Here is a 17,331-nt window from a genome sequence, read left to right as displayed (position 1 = left end):
ATCAGCATCAGATACCTTTAGAAGAGAAACATACCTGTTTGAAACTTGCTACTGTGCCCATGATTTTTCTATTTCTCTTTGTTCAATTAAAATGTAAGATTTTTAGACATGCAGTAGTCATTCAGGTGGAAGAAGTTACCACTTAACTTGAAGCTAAACCAAAGGCAGACTAATGAAACTCACTTAAGCAGGCAGTAATATTTTTCTCTTCATAAGACCCTTTATTTGAAACCAAATTACCATCTTCCTACTGGATGTAGCAGAGTAACTACAATATAATGTAGTATGAAGTATTACACTTAGAGTGATGTCAGCTTGCTATCTTGAAATTCCTTTTTGAAGTTTAATACATCTTTCATTTTCTTAATTTTTCTTAAAACTAATATGTACTTTTCTAATACCTTGGTATTTTCATTTTGACTTTCCAGACTGCTATTTCCCCATTCCCTAAAATTACATAACGATGTACTGCCACAAAATTATTTTAATGTATATTATTATCTTTTCTTTTTAAGGTCGTTCTTCCCTCTTCCCAATAGATGATGGTTTGCTGGATGATGGTCACAGTGATCAAGTTGGAGTCTTAAATTCACCTACCTGCTATTCAGCTCATCAGAATGGAGAACGAATTGAGCGTTTTTCTCGGAAAGTGTTTGTTGGGGGTCTGCCACCAGATATTGATGAAGGTGAGCTGCCTGAAAACTGAGCAGACTAAGTTTGGAGGGAGAGACAAAGAGAGATCTGGAAAAACCCGAATGAAGTAGTAGAAATAATCCACTCAGCAAAATAATGTTATGATGTGAAAGGCTACAGCTATATGTTCTTTGAGAGTTAATGGGTGCGTTGAGCTTAATATCATCTCTTCTGGCTTTGAGATGATTCAGTTGTTTCTGATTCTGCACTTGCAGATTGTGGAGTTCCATGTGATGCCTGGAATTTGTGCTCCTGCTTATCTTGCATACTCCTTTCAAATACATCTTAGCCATCCTCTATGCCTGCTTTATTCTGTATTCATAGAAAGCTTCCCTTTGTAAATGAATTTCATATTCTATTTTACTACTACCTGAAGATCTCAGCAGTGGTATAGAAAGGTTAATATTATTCCTGTTCAGAAACAGAGAAACTAAGGCAGAGGAAGGTCAAGTGGCAGAGTGCTCTGATGCATTGAACACAAAGGTGTTACCACAGAAGCTCAGACTGTTCAGCAATGCAGTTGGAATTGCTTTGTATCATAGTGCTGATTGGTAGTAATCGTGCTGTTTAATATTCGGATTCTCCTGTACAGACAGATGTAAAGTGCATGCTAGCTTTGTAATGTAAACAGAAGTCTCTTTACAAGGTTCATTGTAATCCTAGAATAACTTGCAAACCAAATAGGCTGACTGTGTTTAATTAACTTTCAGATATGGAAGGACCATCTTTTTTGAGATGCTCTGTTACAATGTACTAAGGGATTTATTTTAATACGCTTCAGCACAGTTGCCTCTGATACAAATACTAAAGAAGAACATGTGGAAATACATTTTCTTTCTTTCCTGCCTGTTTATATGCTGGTGGTACATGCAACTGAGAGAAATGATGGAGCATGTTTGTGTTTGAGTTACTGCTTTTGTATATAGTTTAAGGTATTTTTCCCTCGTGGCCAAGGCTCTTCCAGTCAATAACAGGAAGAATAGAAAGACATCACAAAGTTGTGCAAGGGCCATAGTAGATCTCATAACAGGACTATTCGTGCTTGTGTTAGAAGCACTTTTAAATAGACAATTTTAAGTTTCTGTGTCTGATACATGCATAGTCTGGAAACTGCTAATGTGTTAATTGTGGTAGTACTTGGTATATGAATATCTACTTACAAAGCTCCAACTGTACTAAATCACTAATCAATAAATTGATTTGAATACATTCAAACCAGATTCTGAATTAAGGGAAGTACCACACAAGTTTTCACCACTGCCTTCAGTTGCTAATATGATTCTGAAGTGCTGCTGTTACTAAGTAATAACAAACAAATATAAGCTTAAAATCACCAGAAATACATTATGTGAATATTAACTCTTTGGAAGATGTGTCTATTTAAGTTTTTTGTTCATGAAAGTTGTAAATTTTGTTCTTTCTTTTCCTTGAAATGTCAGCCTTTGCTAGAAACAAATGTCTTTGCTTGATAGTTCTTTTTCATTGAGTTATGTCATTAATTTTAACTATTGTACCTGGTTTTAGATGAAATTACTGCTAGCTTCAGACGATTTGGGCCTTTGGTAGTAGACTGGCCTCACAAAGCAGAGAGCAAGTCCTATTTTCCACCAAAAGGTAAGAGAGTTGGAAGGTTTTGACCTGTCACTGAGTGCAAATCTTACTCTGGGTAACTGTCTCATTTTTTTCTAGTCCCTGTGAACAGTTAATTTGTCATTTCATTGCAGGTTCAGACATGGTTCCTTTACATACCAAGAAACCTGTTGTTTTGGTATTGTGCCTGATCAGATCAGCATTAAGTAGTTGCATGTGCCACAGCTCTGTATTTGCATTTCTGTCTAGTTTCCAAAACTGAAATTTGGTCAATTTTTGTAAGACTAAATCTTAGATAAAAATTTTCCTAGGAAGTTAAAGACAGGATTCAGAACAGTGCATTTGGGTACCTGATCAAGATAATCAAATATTATGCTTCTTTCACTTCTAGGATGTGAAATCTTATTGAAGCACTAGTCTTTCTTGATAAATGATTAAATATTGATATTTAACAATTTCTAGTGTTGCTGTTAGACTAGACTTTTTAGTGTCACAAAGTGTTGGAAAAACCATTATGTAGATTAAGTAATTAAATTATGTAGCATATCTCTCTACGTGTACAATCATGTATTGTTACATATAAGATAAATGCAAAGGTCTAATCTGGATATGAAAGCAATGCAAAGGTTAGTGATTTTTTTGTAGAGACTGTAGCAATTCATTCCTTCCGTGGAAGTGACAGAAGGGTAGGTATAGTTCCTTTGTAAACTGATTCTTCATTTGTCTGAGCATCTGTACTGGGGGAAAAACAGGATTATTATCCCCAATGGGTTCTCTAAAGAGTGGGAAATAGAATTGAAATTACTTGAATAGCATTTATGAATGCTACATGGAAATTCTAAGACAAACAAAGAGACTTTGACTTTTTTGATTGTTAGCCTGACACACAAAACTACTGTCAAGTTAAATTTGATTATCTTATGGAGTGCATTTTTCTTCATAAATTACCAAGAGAAATTCCCAAGGAACTCTTTAAGGAAGATGCATCTCACAGAATCTGTGATGAATATATAGAAGATGGAAGATGTAATATATTCTTACCTGAAAGGAATGGATTCTGGCATTCGTTTCCAAGGAGATAGTCCTGTCTCAGCATCTGAACATCTTAAGGATATATTTCTAGACTTCCTCATTTAATAAAGCTTTTTTATATAGTTGGGTTATTTATAGTTATCACCTTAAGAAAAAAATTAAAATAAATCTATATTGTAAGCAGAGCTTCTTAAGGCAGAGGATAAAAATGGAAGAACTTCAGTGTGTTGATCTAATTAATTCAGGAAACACTTGCAAACTAAGCACTAAGTTGATTTCCCGTGATTAACTGACTTATTTGAAATTTAATAGTGCTTACTGTTCTTCAGTCTTAAAACTTTAGCCTAATTTTCAGTTTGCTGCATTACTCAATTTTTTTTTTGTAATGTAGCCTAACACAGTTAAAATACAGTATAGTTTTCTCTTTGTAAATACTCTGGGCACATTTAACTGCTGACTATTATCGTGTATATATCTGTTTTCTTCAATGCCATACATATGACCCATGATTATTTTGTAGAAGAATTTCTTAAAAATTTGTCTGTCTTTACTACTACTTGAGTGTACAGGCAAGAACCATGTATACATATATTTAATAAGATGTCTGAAACTGCTAAGGATAGGCAAAATAATTACCAGTTGAGAAATACATACTATATTAGTTTTTATTGTTTTCAGTCTCCATTTTCTAATTTGTCACTCCACAATTAATCAGTTCAGTGTATGTATTTTTCTTTGTTCAGTCTTGTTAGAGATTTGCCATAGTATTACTTTCCAAAGACATCTCAGAATTATCCCATTCTGGACAGATTCACAGAAGTCTTCTCTGCAGTGCAGAGATACAGCCTGTTTGATTTTTTTATTATTTTATTTTTTTTACTGTTGTTCAGTTTTCCAGGCTGCAGTTCCTTCCAGGCTCTCTGCTTACAGAAGGTCCTGAGGGAAGGCCAAGTTCATAAGTGTTTCCTTGCTGAAAGAAATGCAAGTTAGTGTCTTAATCCATCAAGGCTGCCTCCTGAGAAACACCAACTGCTTGTTCTTAAATAATTATATTTTGTATTGGTTCACCAGAAAATTAGACCCAAAGAAAACAGGATTTTTTAAAATTTCACACTGATCTTACAAGGAGACTCTGTTCTGAAAAAAAAATTCTGTTGAGCTCAAAGTACAAAGTCTATGATCTGCCAACTGTAATGGAGAATTCCTTCCTTTCTGACTTGCAACTGTTTATCATAACTCATGTTATTACGTAGTTGGCAAACACACTTACTTATGAAACAATACACATGTCCAAAGTAACTTGCTGGATTGAGGACTCCTTGTGATAATGAAGCTCTCAAAGAAATGGTGCCATGAGGATATGCAAATCTAAAGAAGGCCTTTCAAAACGTGTCCGGTTGTTTGTGTCCTCTGTACTATTTTAGTCTGTATCAAACAGAGGATAATCTGATTTAAACAGGACAGTGTCCCCAGCCTTTTCTCATTGTTTTTTTTCTGCTGCCTTGTATCACAGCAGTTGTGTGGTAGCTTTTTTCAATATTTTTAACTTGCAATTCAGAGCTGACTGAAAAAATCAGGTTGAAAATGTATTTTTCTTGTTTAAGAAGCAAAACCCCAGGTCTGTACAAGTTCTGTTAAACTTGTTACCAGCTAATTTGATCAGACTGGGTAGGATCAAACTCTGGATTCAGGCAAGTAACTGTAGGTGTCTTCATGTCTGATTAGTGTCTAAGCTTCCTTTAATCAATGGGAATCTGGCCAGTACAGCCAGTGGAGTACAGAGGGCTATTCAGGTCACTGTAACATAAGCACATCGAGCTTCATTCGTTTACCCAGACTGACTAACTACACAGGTATTATAAATGTGACGCAGCACCACGTTTTTTCACTTATAGTGTATTTTAGAGTTAATTCTCCATCAAAGGTGACTAAATGGAAAAATAAAAGATTTGTTTTAAAGATTTAATTAATGTGGTGATGGGACCTCTTTAAGGAGGAATAGGTGAGATGTGTCCTTCACAAATTTGAACTATTCCCATTGTCATGTCGATCCATTGTCTGTATTAACCTGCATTTTACACTGATTTTTTTCTGATTTAAGCTAAGATGCAGCATTCTCTAGGCAAGAATTGCCATTTAGTCTTCTCTGGGAAGAGCCTGTCAGAACAGTAGAGGAACCAACCTCAGAACAAAACACTGCTATAATGACTGACATGGGCAGCACCATGCTGGCTTGCACTGATTTTCTCAACATCCCCTCTAAGCCACTAGTGACAGGAGTTAGCTGGAGGTTGATAGAACTTAGAGCTGGTCTCTGATTTCTACAGAGTGTGCATAGCAGAAGTGTCCTTTCTCCTTTTGGTAAATTTCCATATTACTGTGAAATAAAGAAATTTTCATCCTTTCTCAGAAAATAATGTGAATCTAGTCTAGAATGCTTTGCTTTTGATTTGTTCTTTATATAATAAATACAAGAAAAAAAGAAATGGGCTGATTTGGTAGTACAACTAGGACTCTTCAAACTTACCTGATGGACCAAATACGTTAAAAAAATACATAATTTCTTGGTCTTGTTTTATTAAAAGAAATGTCAGCTCATGACTATAACCACTGCAGTATCTTTAGGTATCAGGGAACGTAGCTCTAAAGCTAGTTATCTTCAGAAAGATTTATTTATTATTTAAGGTAATTTTCTAAGGATGAGTATATTACCAAAGTTACCTACACTGATTGCCTTTGAAAATAGGAGTATTAGTAATAGTTTCAGTGTTATGCAGAGGAATGTAGTCAAGTGATAAACACTAACAGGGTTACCTAGACCTCAACTCCACAGGAGACATAAATTCTGATAGAGATGCACATGAACAACAAATTTTTATAAAACTGTTTCATTTAATACTTTTCACCTTGTGAAATATGGACAGAACATACAGTCTTTGTTTCTTGGTCTGTAATACCTGAAATGTACATATCACCCAAAGGTATGAAGTAGAATCCTTTGAAAAACCTATTAGAGTAGTTTTGCTTTTCCATTGTAAACATGCTTAAATGGCTATTGGGTGTGAAGCTGTTCAAGTTAAATGACTGTGTTACCCCAAAAAAACAAAAACTAGGGAGTTAAAGTGTTTTGTAGTACAGTAGAACACCTCATACTCTTCATGCTACCTCCCCAGCATGTTTCAGCGTGACACGTACTTTCTATCACACATGGTAGTTGTAGTTCACAAAAAGAGTAGTTAGGTACCTTTTTAATCACATGTGGCTTTTACTGCTATTCTGGCTTTTTAGATGTTAAACATCCCCGATACTTCATGGGTTATGGATGTTGAGGTGAAAAAAATTCCAATTAAAAAAAATATTGAGAAACAGAAATGGATAAGAATAATGTTTGTGACATGCAGTTGTTGGCATGTGGTAGCCATAGTAACGAGAATAGCCCTAATTTATGATTTCTAAATGAAATATGGAAGAGTGTAATTTCCCTTTGCAGGCACTTTCTAGCTAATGTATGTAGGGTGGTGTCCTGCGTAACCAGTGTTCTTCAGAGAAGTCAATGGCTAATTTATAATCAGTCAAGTGATGGAGAGTAGGTTGTATGCAGACTGTGCAAGTCTAGGGTTCTTTGGGAGGGATTGTCTCTCTCTGTATATGGCAATAGAATCATTAAGGTTGGAAAAGGCCCCTAAGATCATCAAGTCCAGCCATTAACATAACACTGCCAGGTCCACCACTAACCCTAAACACCAAATTACCTGTATTTTGAACACTTCCAGGGACAGTGATTCTAGTGCTTGTCCATCCAGTGAAGAAATTTTTCCTAATGCCCAATCTAAACCTCCCCTGGCACAACTTGAGGGTGTTTCCTCTTGTCTTACCATTTGTTACCTGGGAGAAAAGATGATTCTACCCCCTGACTACAGTCTCCTTTCAGGTAGTTGTAGAGCAATAAGGTCCTCCCCAAGCCTCCATTTCTCCAGGCTAAACACCCCCAGCTCCCTCAACTACTCCTCATCAGACTTGTGCTCCAGACCCTTCACCAGCTCCGTTGCCCTTCTTTGGACTCACTCCAGCACCTCAATGTCCTCCTTGTAGTGAGGGGCCCAGAACTGGACACAGGACTTGAGGTTTGGCCTCCTTGTCAAGTACAGAGGGACAATCACTGCCCCGGTTCTTCTGGCAGCATCGTTTCTGATACAAGCCAGGATGCCACTGGCCTTCTTGGCCCCCTGGGCACACTGCTAGCTCATGTTTAGCTGGCTGCCAAACAGCACCCCCAGGTCCTTTTCCGCTGGGCAGCTTTCCAGCCACTCTTCTACCCAGCCTGTAGTGCTGCCTGGGGTTGTTGTGACCCAAGTAAAGGAGCCAGTACTTGGCCTTTTTGAACTTCATACCATTGGCCTTGGCCTATTGATCCAGGCCCTTGATTTGCTTTAGGATAAGAACTGATGGAAAACCAGCATCTAGCAAAATCTTACTTTGTATGTCTGATCCCTTAGTCAGTACCATGTTCAATTAACACTCGCTTTGATTAATCCAGTTTTTGCACTCCCATCGTTCTTCTACTGAGCTCTGCATTCAAACAGGAATGTGTGTGCCTGCCTTCCGCCCAAGTAAAGACAGTTACATGGGTCTGATCTCACCCATGCCAGTCTGCACATGCCCTCATTCAGTGAATGAGTTTTGCAGGGTTAATATGTGGATTTAAAATTTTAAGATATGTAGCGAAAGATATCCTCATTAAATGGATTTTGAATCTAAATAATTACTAATTAAGCTTAAGCTAAAGAGGTTGTCACTAAAAAAATTGCTACGAAATGAAGAATAGATTTTACTAGGAAATGCTTCAGCCCAAGCCCAGATTTTCCCTGACATGTTTTTTAAGAAACTAAATAAGATTTACATAAAAATATAGAATACATAAAACCCTGTAATGTGTCCCTTGTAGGTAGCTCAGATGGGACTGTTATGAGGGGTAAAGAATGAGCTACAAGTTATTAGAAAGACCAGAATAGGCCTTACAGCTTTTTCGTTAAATCCTACTTTTTTCCCCATACATTTAAAATCAACTGTGCATTTGTTTCTCAAATCTCACATTGGTAAGGCATTGATTCATTAGTGGTCTCCAAGATATGCGCCCAGCCATTTTTACCTTGGTGACCTGTAGTGTCTGGTTGCAGTAAGAAATGGCTGGTGGTTAACTACCTTCTCTCAGAAATAGAGCATCATTTCCATAAGGCTTGCTAAATGTACCCCTGTTCTGTTTTCCCAAGCCCGGTTGCTTCAGTGTTTATTTTGCCATCCAAGTAGTAAAACATAACCTTGTGTGAAAATTCCATACTTGGTAGCAATCTGAGAAGGAAATGTGATTTATGGTCCTTTAAAAGTTTGGTTTAGAATACAACTCTAATTGTGCTATTGGGTATTTGTAAAGTAACAGATTTAGTATATATCATACTGTAATGTTAAAGTATTCTAACGTGAGGTTCTTTGCGTGTCTGACAGTTTGTTTTTACTGTAGCATTAAATAAGCATTTTAATGCCTATTTTTGTAGTGTTTGGAAGGCTTGCTGGGTCACTTATGTAATAAAGTACTTTGATCTAATCTCTAGAATAGAGATTAGTCCTTTGTGCCAAGTCGGATTTTCATTGTATAATGTTCATTGCAGCCAATGAATATGTTCGGCCTAGACTTCAGTACATGATAGAGCAGACATATTTGCTTTGATTTGGTTATTAGTCTCTTCTGACAATTTTTTACAGGTAGAAGTTCTGTTTAATTATGGCAAGGTAGTACATAGTTAAGATGACTGATAAGGAAGACTTGTTTTGACTTTATTTTACTTTTGTATGGAAAAGTCACTGGCAAAGATGATTATGTAAAATAAAGATAAAATATATCAGTTGGTTTGGCTTTTTTTCCAGGTTATGCATTCCTCCTGTTCCAAGAAGAGAGTTCAGTTCAGGCCCTGATTGACGCCTGCATTGAAGAAGACGGAAAGCTCTATCTGTGTGTTTCCAGCCCTACTATCAAGGACAAGCCAGTGAGTGCATGGCCAGTGAGAGGATGGCCTGCAGGCTATAGCTGCCATCTGTCTAAAGCTGCACTGGAAATCATGACGAGGAAAATAATCAAAAGTAAACTACTGTTGGCAGAGCTCAACATCTGGAACATGTGGATTATTTTAAAGTTGTAGTGTTTTGAATTAATGAGATTAAAACAGAGCACCTAGACATGCTAAACTAATGAGGTTATGACTGTTTGACAGTTACATAGGCTGACGAACATAAATCCATGTTGCAGTGAAATTTAAAGTAGGATACTGTTTTCTTTCTCAATTTAATAGGTTCAGATCCGTCCCTGGAATCTAAGTGATAGTGACTTCGTGATGGATGGTTCACAGCCACTTGATCCTCGAAAAACAATTTTTGTTGGAGGAGTCCCTAGACCACTGAGAGCCGGTGAGTATAATCTGTGGCAATTTTTAAAAGTAGGAAATCATTGGAAATAATTTGACCCGTGCATGTTTTATGTATGGGTAGATATATACATATAGAACACTGTCATGACATTATAACTGCACTACAATATTTGTGTATTCTTACATTTCGCTACTAACTGTTTTCGTCTGGCTTTGGCCATAAATCACAGTTCATCATTGAGATTTACTGGAAACTGTTACCTGTCTAAAGCTGTAGAAAAAATTTTCATCATATTAGCAAAACTGTAGTGTAAAGTATGTCACAAAAGACATAAAGAGTTTGTTTGTAAAATAATGCTACAGAAACATCTCTGCCCTGCTCCATGACTGTTTGGAGCTGTATTTGTACCTGCTTGTCATTGTGCATTAGCTACTCTTTTACTGCTGTCAGGTTGCAGTTACTCTTAGTGCACTCAAAACCACAGGTGATGGAGTACTTGAACGAGTAGGAGTAGAGGAAAAAGGGAAGAAATTCAGAGAGCTTACACAATCTGTGTGGCACAACACCGTATGAAATTGCAGGGCTCTTTCTAGACTCTTGACAGAGATGTGAAGGAAAAAATAAATGTTTCTGTAGCAGTGGAATGGTTGATCTACAACCTGGACAGTCTGTATTTTTAGATTGGTTGCAGTAGCCTTTTACAGTGTTTTAGGTGGCTTTCTAGTAAGTAGGTTGCAGTGAATGTTGGAAGTAGAAGCATAACACACAGTGGTTCAAATCCCATTTTTTATTAGAATGACTCCTGGATTTCATTAGTCTTTCGTAGTTCGTAATGTATTTTATTTGTAGAGAAAGATGAGCTTTTAGATGGAAGATGTAGGAAAACCAAGAAGCAATAGTGCAAATTTGGTATATAAAGGATCTTAAAATTTTTCTATCTTGGGCCTGCAATGCTCAAACTTTTCTGTTATTTTACTTTAGGACTCTACTTTCAATTGTAGTACAAACTCTGTAAATGAGCATAAACACAGTATGTTCAAACTGCAGATTAATTTTTCTTTAAATTCAGTTCAGTGCTCCAGATTACTGTGCTGAATGTCTGTCAAAAGTTTAATGGATGAATTCTTATGCTTAGCTTTCGAATGCCTTGTGTATGGGAAAATGAAACTTTTATGGCATTGTGAAATAGGAATAATGAATTCACTAAAGCAGTAAAACTTTAGGAGACTCTTCAAATATTGAACATCAGTAACTTCTGACACCTTTAATACAGAGGATACTAATTCTGAAAAAACAGTATTTTCCACCTGAATGAATTGCAGAACTGATTTCAGTATAATCTGGCAATCAGATTATAAATTTAAATGTTTTGTTTCTCTGAACTTCTGTATGTGTGGTAAGTGTAGCACTGTAGAGATAATCAAACCCTGTTGGCTGGTGAAAAGACACTAACTACATCTTTAAATTCAAGTAGGATATAGAGCATTAGGACAGCCAGAGAACATGTACCAGGGAATCGGTGGCATGTGGATCTATTTTATACAATTTATATTCTCTGCCTGCCTAAAAAATCTTTTGCTGTAATCCCCTGAAGAAAACTGCCCTGGAATTCCAGTTCCAGGTTGTCAAGGACTTACAGTTCCATTGTTCCTTGGATGTATGTACCCACAGCGTGAAAGATCTGTCTGCTGAATATTTAATAGCTTATTTAATACTTTCTATGTTATTATCACTGTTACACTTGCTATTGCAAAATTAATAATTAAAATTAACTTTTCTGGTATTTTTAAACATGAGCATATTAAGTTTGTACTGTAAGAACAGTTTAAATGAACACTCTTCCATTTCTTAATAGTGGAATTGGCCATGATCATGGACCGTCTCTATGGTGGAGTTTGTTACGCAGGAATTGATACTGACCCTGAGCTGAAATACCCAAAAGGTGCTGGACGTGTTGCTTTTTCCAATCAGCAGAGTTACATTGCTGCCATCAGTGCTCGGTTTGTTCAACTTCAGCATGGCGATATTGATAAACGAGTAAGTTACTCAAAAATTAAAAAAAAAAAAAAAAAAGACTAATGACCTATAAAGAAATTTCTCAGAGTGTGGTAACACTGCATTTGATTGGCTTTCGTGCCATCTTCCTACATCTCTTGTAACATTCATGTAACTCCACTACTTTCAAGAGTATGCTGTGAATGCCCCAAACGAACAACGTGCTTTCCACAGAGCAGCACCTTGTTCTTTGACATGTGTTGGACCATATGTTCTTCCCATTCTGGAGTTCCTGGTTTTGCTGTGTATGGGCAAAGGGCTTGAAAGTCCTTCTCTCCCTTGTTCTAATGAAACCAAATACTGTGATAATTTGTCTGTCATTCATAGGAAACTCTAGTATTCATTGGCTTAAAATTAGCTTTATATTTGCAGCTTCCTTTAATTGCAGCCATAATTGTCAGTGCTCAGAAAGTTGATAAAGCTCAACACCTAAAATACAAAATGCCTTATTGTTTCTGAGAGTCTTCTTAGTATTTACCAATGCACATTTCTGTTTGCTTATTGCTAGCTAAAGCAAAACTGACTTAACGTTAAGAAGACTAGTAATCTTTACTACTCCTAATTAAAACTATAAGAGTATCAAAGAAAATTGGCATCTAAATTATGTCAATTTTAAGGGTCACTAGTTTTGATGTCAAGAACTGCAAAGGTAGTCTGGCATTAATAGGTGTTCTTAAAAAAAATAAGGTCTTAAAGGAGGAAGGATTGAGTAAGTAAAGTAGTTCAAGGTCCAGTCTCCTCTACAGATCAAAGACATGGGAAAAAGAAAGTAGTGCAGTTAACTGAATTCTGCTCTAGGGATGCAGCACGTGCTTCTTTCCTTTCAAATAGGCAGAATAATACAGCTTTTACATGTGTGTTTCAAATATTGCTTGCCTTGTGAGCCGAAGTCTCCAAACATGCTCCTTCCCAGAGGAAGGATGAGTGGGTCTGGATGTGGGTAGTGAAGTAGGCTTCATGTTAAGATGTGATGGCTGTATTTTGGTTGTGGAATTGCTGTCCTTGTGACTTGCAGCTGACATTGACTAATAGCTTTACCTTTTGGATAGTTATGTAAGAGGAAAAAATGGCCTTTATACTCTGTCTGTGTGACGGGAAATAAAACTGTTACTCATCTTGCATTTGAGTATTTGGAAAAAATGGGAGTAAGGACTAGAATCCAGAACTCCTTCTAAACAATGCTAATTGGGTCATTTAGCTTCAGAATTGGGTATTTTTTAGTGTGTTTCAGGAACTCTCTAAAGGGCATTTGGCCATGAAGTCACCTGATTTTAAAACTGAGATGCGGACAGTTGGGTCCCATCCAGACTAGTTCACCCCCAAATGTGGGAGGCATGGACTTGAAATGTGTAAACTAGGGGACACTGTTATCTTGGTTTTCCTCTTCCCATGGGAGTGTCCTTTGTGGTAGAGAAGTATATGGTAGACTGGCAGTGCCATCTTGTAGGAGAAAGGAAGGCATGAACCTGACTCTGAAGGCTGCACTTCCACGTATGTGTTTTTGTTGTTTTGGGTTTCTTATGATAGGTCAGCAGAGATCTTAAGGGCTCTTGGGATGCTGAGGAAGCATCTGAAATGGCAGTGCTTGCTGTTTGCAGAGAAAGGGATGTAGCTTGTTAATCTGTGATATAACGTTGCAATTTTTTAGGGAGAGATGGACTGCAGGCCTCTTGGAGCCTGGAGTGGAGGAAAAAAAAACCACAGATATACCCCAAATACTAGATATGAAAAATGCAGCATTTGACTTATATCCATTGAGGCTTAATTTATAAAAACAGTACTCAGATCATTTCTTCAATCACTATTACAAAAAAACCAACCCCCCCAAAGAAACAAACAAAACACCTACAAATCAGAAAACACCAAGTATAGTTAGCATCTGTAGATAGCTGTTCATGGGCTGGAGAGATTGGGGGGAGAAGTAAGGAATATCTAGGCTTTCTCTTTAAACATCTGAATTCGCACAGTTTCTTTTTCTGATGTAATTTATTTTCTTTCTTTAGTTCTTTTCTTATACTTGAAAATTAATTTTTTGACCCAAGTGTTCTTTTAAATCTTGAATTTCTGCATTTTTGTTAGTGTTCTCGTTTTTTCTTAGTTTAAACTTGTGTGCTACTTTTGAGGGGTATTGCAAAATACAGCAGTGCCAAATCTTAAGAGTTATAATAAATTTGTCTTTAAACACCATGATGGGGAGGGTTTCTTAACTTCTTTTTTTATTTAAGAGGGGTTTTAGTCTTTGTTTTTTAATCATATAACTAAATCATACAGTCAGACCTTATTTATATAATTATATATATTAATTACCACGAAGTTATTTGTGTTACTGAGGAGCGATAGAGAAGAGCTTCTTTTTAGGGAACACTTTGAATCTCAGCTGTTTCTGAAAGTGTGAAAAAAGCTTTTTTCAGAAATAGGTTTTTCCTCCATGGAGTTTTTACACTAATGTCTTTTCAGGCTCTGAAAATATTCTGAAATCAGTATTGCTGCTGATTTAGAGATGAGCAAATAGTTTATATAAATCTTTAAGACTGATTTTGTAAATGAAGAAGATAGTCCTACTTTGGGTACTCCCTTCCTGCAAGTTGTTTATGTATGCTGGCCAGGAAGGTAATACAGTCAGTATATATTTCACTGAAGTCCTAGAAGGCAGGCTCTTCTACCCTTTACCTCAGCATAGCCTTTCTGTACCAGTTATATCCAGTTTTGGTAGGTCTGCTGTCCTTCCACATTGTTTTCATAGCCAGTTTTATCTCTGTAAAAGTCTTTTTTCACTGCTAAATTTTGTGGTTCACCTGTTTATCCTTCTGAACTTCAGTTCAAAGAATTTTTAGCTTTTTTTTTTTGCACATACCTTTTCCTACCTTAATTGGAAATCTTAGTGTCACAGTCACTTGACAGACATGGTCTGTGATCTTAACTTCTTCCTTACCTAAGTTCTCTCCACTCCTTTTGATGTGTAGATATATTTAGTTTCTCTAACAGATGTTTTTCTTCAGTAAAGTGCTCCTCATCCTGTTTTATCATATATGAAAGCTCAGCTCCAAATATTTCTTTGAAACTCGTTTGGAGTTTCAACTCCACGCAATTCCTTAAAATTTTGTTAACTTTCATATGCCAGCAGTCTGCATCCACTTCATGTAATACTTCATTCCCCAAAGTGTTTCTCTAATATATTCTAAATCATCTTCGTACCAATCTTGGTGCATTAGTGCACTGAAGCTTGAAATATATGCTGCTTCATGTTTTCAGTAATTCTGAACCACGAACACAGTTACTGCATAAGGTACCTGTTTATAGGAAAGTTTGAGTGTAATTTGTGATAAGGCAGGTCGTTTTAGTGAAATAAGAAGTAGATCTCATACTGAATATAGATTACTGGAAGAAGCATACTCTGTTTGACATTTCTAATATGGCCTCTACTTCTGAAGACTATTTGGCTGTCAGACTTCAGGGTGGGTAGTTGTATGTGTAAATTTTTTCTCTGGAGATAAAATGAAAAAAAGTAGCATTTAAAAGTTCTTAATATTTCAAACACGCAGTCGATGTCTAAATGTAGTGTTCTTCTTAGGTATCAGTATCTACAAAAAAAATCCCTTGCATCAGTGAGGAAAATATGGAAGACAATACATTCCTTAATGATGGAGTCAACTAATTTTGTGTTTTATTATGAAGTTCTTCTTCCTGTCTGATCGCAGCCTGTAGCAGCTCAGTTACGCAAAGTCAAAACGCAAATTTACCTCTGGACTCCTGCCACTTTTCCACTCTGGCAGTCAGATGAGTTTGGGAGAGAGAAGCTGTGTAAGACAGGTGTTTGTAGCAGTCTGTAGACTTGGAAAGTGGTCTTTTAACAAATATTTTCAGAAATACATTGAATACAAATTTCTGTACGTCTCAAAACCACAAAAAGGGAAAATAACAGATTGGTAGGTCAAAATCTGACCATATATTAAAAATAGGGAGTGAATTTACAGAGAACAGCACTGCTATAAGATCTGTATTACAGCACGAAGGAAATACTTTTAATTTGCACACAGAAGTAGTACATGCAGAGGCTTTTTTTTTTAAAAGATTCTACATTACAGGGCTACAGTCTCATATGTTCAGTTATTTTTTTGCTAAACAGTATAGAATTCGATGTTTTGTTGAGGTGCACTTGGGAGCTGATGAGATTAGTTGGGAGACCTTTTAGCTGGTTTGGGTTTTTTTCTACACATACTTTGATATTATCATTTGCAAAGAACACTCTCCCAAAATAAACTAAAGGATGTTTCTGAAGTAGCTATTTATTACATATGCAGTGTACTTCTAAAGATCTGCATTGAAGTGTTCTGCAGTACAGTTAATCTGTAGCTAATAAATGATAATGAGTAATAACTGATTAGTTAGATTAAGGCTTTAATATGACTGATTTCAGATTTCTGGTTTGGGTTTTGGGGTTTTTTTAAACCAGAGAAAGATGAATGGCCTCATACAACTTGAAGTAGATCCAGTTATTAACTGGAATTGTTCCTGTTTCACTCCAACAGGTGGAGGTAAAGCCATACGTGTTGGATGACCAGATGTGTGACGAGTGCCAGGGTGCGCGGTGCGGTGGGAAGTTTGCTCCTTTCTTTTGTGCCAATGTCACTTGCCTGCAGTATTACTGTGAGTTTTGTTGGGCAAATATCCACTCTCGTGCAGGACGTGAATTCCATAAGCCATTGGTAAAGGAGGGGGCTGACCGCCCACGTCAGATCCACTTCCGCTGGAATTAAACATGGTGAACCAGCATCTACATAAGGAGAGAAGGGTGCATGTGGCTTACTGTGTTTGAAGATACTGACATGCAGAAGAAATAAGTGCATTCTTCTGCTTTTCACCCCAGCTATCAATACATGCATCTTTATCAGCAGCCAAAACACTACAAGCCTCTTGTTTTTCACCAAAACCCTACATCTCAGGCTTACTAATTTTTGTGATATTTTCATGTTAAAATAAAATGTTTTTTTGTATTTTCTCCAAGTTATTTTTATATGTAAAGTTAAAACTAGATATGAGAATGTTTTTGCGTAGGGGCACACAGTCTGCTGCTATATTTAGTGGGTGAAGCGTGCACTTATTTCTAAACATGGGTTTTTAACTTCAAGATCTGCCCCAGTAATTTACCAAAGGTAGCAAAATAGTGAAGATGGAATATGTCTGCTACAAAAAGCTTATTTTTATTGTTGTTGCTATTTTCAGTGTATACATAAACTAAAAATTAGGGTTGATTTTTTGCTCTCCATTTTGACTTGCAAGAAATAATACCTCAAGATAATCTGATTTATTAGCTATTTTTAAACATTTTTAATCACAAGCTGTATTAGCTTTGCTGCTATATAGGTGTTATGTGTAATGCCACCTATTAATACGGGATTGAAACGTTTAAGACACACTGCATTACAAATTAAATGCAGGCAGCACAATATGGCCTAAACTGCCATAGTTTTAGAATGTGAAAAAATTGCATGTTTACTTACCTGTATACACCATATGCATGCACTAGTACTATTAATTAAC

The 17,331-nt window shown here is 36.6% G+C and overlaps 1 protein-coding gene across 7 annotated transcripts in view; it reads left to right on the top strand.

Moving 5' to 3' along the window:
• Positions 1-17,331, top strand: part of CPEB2 (cytoplasmic polyadenylation element binding protein 2) — a 54,304-nt gene that overhangs the window by 34,009 nt on the left and 2,964 nt on the right. For 6 of the 7 annotated variants that reach the window (XM_064653215.1, XM_064653210.1, XM_064653208.1 and 3 more), the window contains 6 exons: positions 516-686; positions 2,218-2,307; positions 9,238-9,356; positions 9,660-9,774; positions 11,591-11,772; positions 16,320-17,331. The exon at positions 16,320-17,331 is cut by the window's right edge and continues 2,964 nt beyond it. In XM_064653215.1, the coding sequence (XP_064509285.1) occupies positions 516-686; positions 2,218-2,307; positions 9,238-9,356; positions 9,660-9,774; positions 11,591-11,772; positions 16,320-16,547 (905 nt within the window). In that variant the 3' untranslated portion in view covers positions 16,548-17,331. The remainder of the gene's footprint in view (positions 1-515; positions 687-2,217; positions 2,308-9,237; positions 9,357-9,659; positions 9,775-11,590; positions 11,773-16,319) is intronic. The other variant, XM_064653209.1, reaches the window with a different exon arrangement.

The sequence above is a fragment of the Pseudopipra pipra genome, chromosome 4 (genome assembly GCF_036250125.1).
Source record: "Pseudopipra pipra isolate bDixPip1 chromosome 4, bDixPip1.hap1, whole genome shotgun sequence".
Classification (NCBI taxonomy): domain Eukaryota; kingdom Metazoa; phylum Chordata; class Aves; order Passeriformes; family Pipridae; genus Pseudopipra; species Pseudopipra pipra.
The sequence above is the reverse complement of the archived record's forward strand: the minus strand, read 5'-3'. Positions and strand labels throughout refer to the sequence as shown.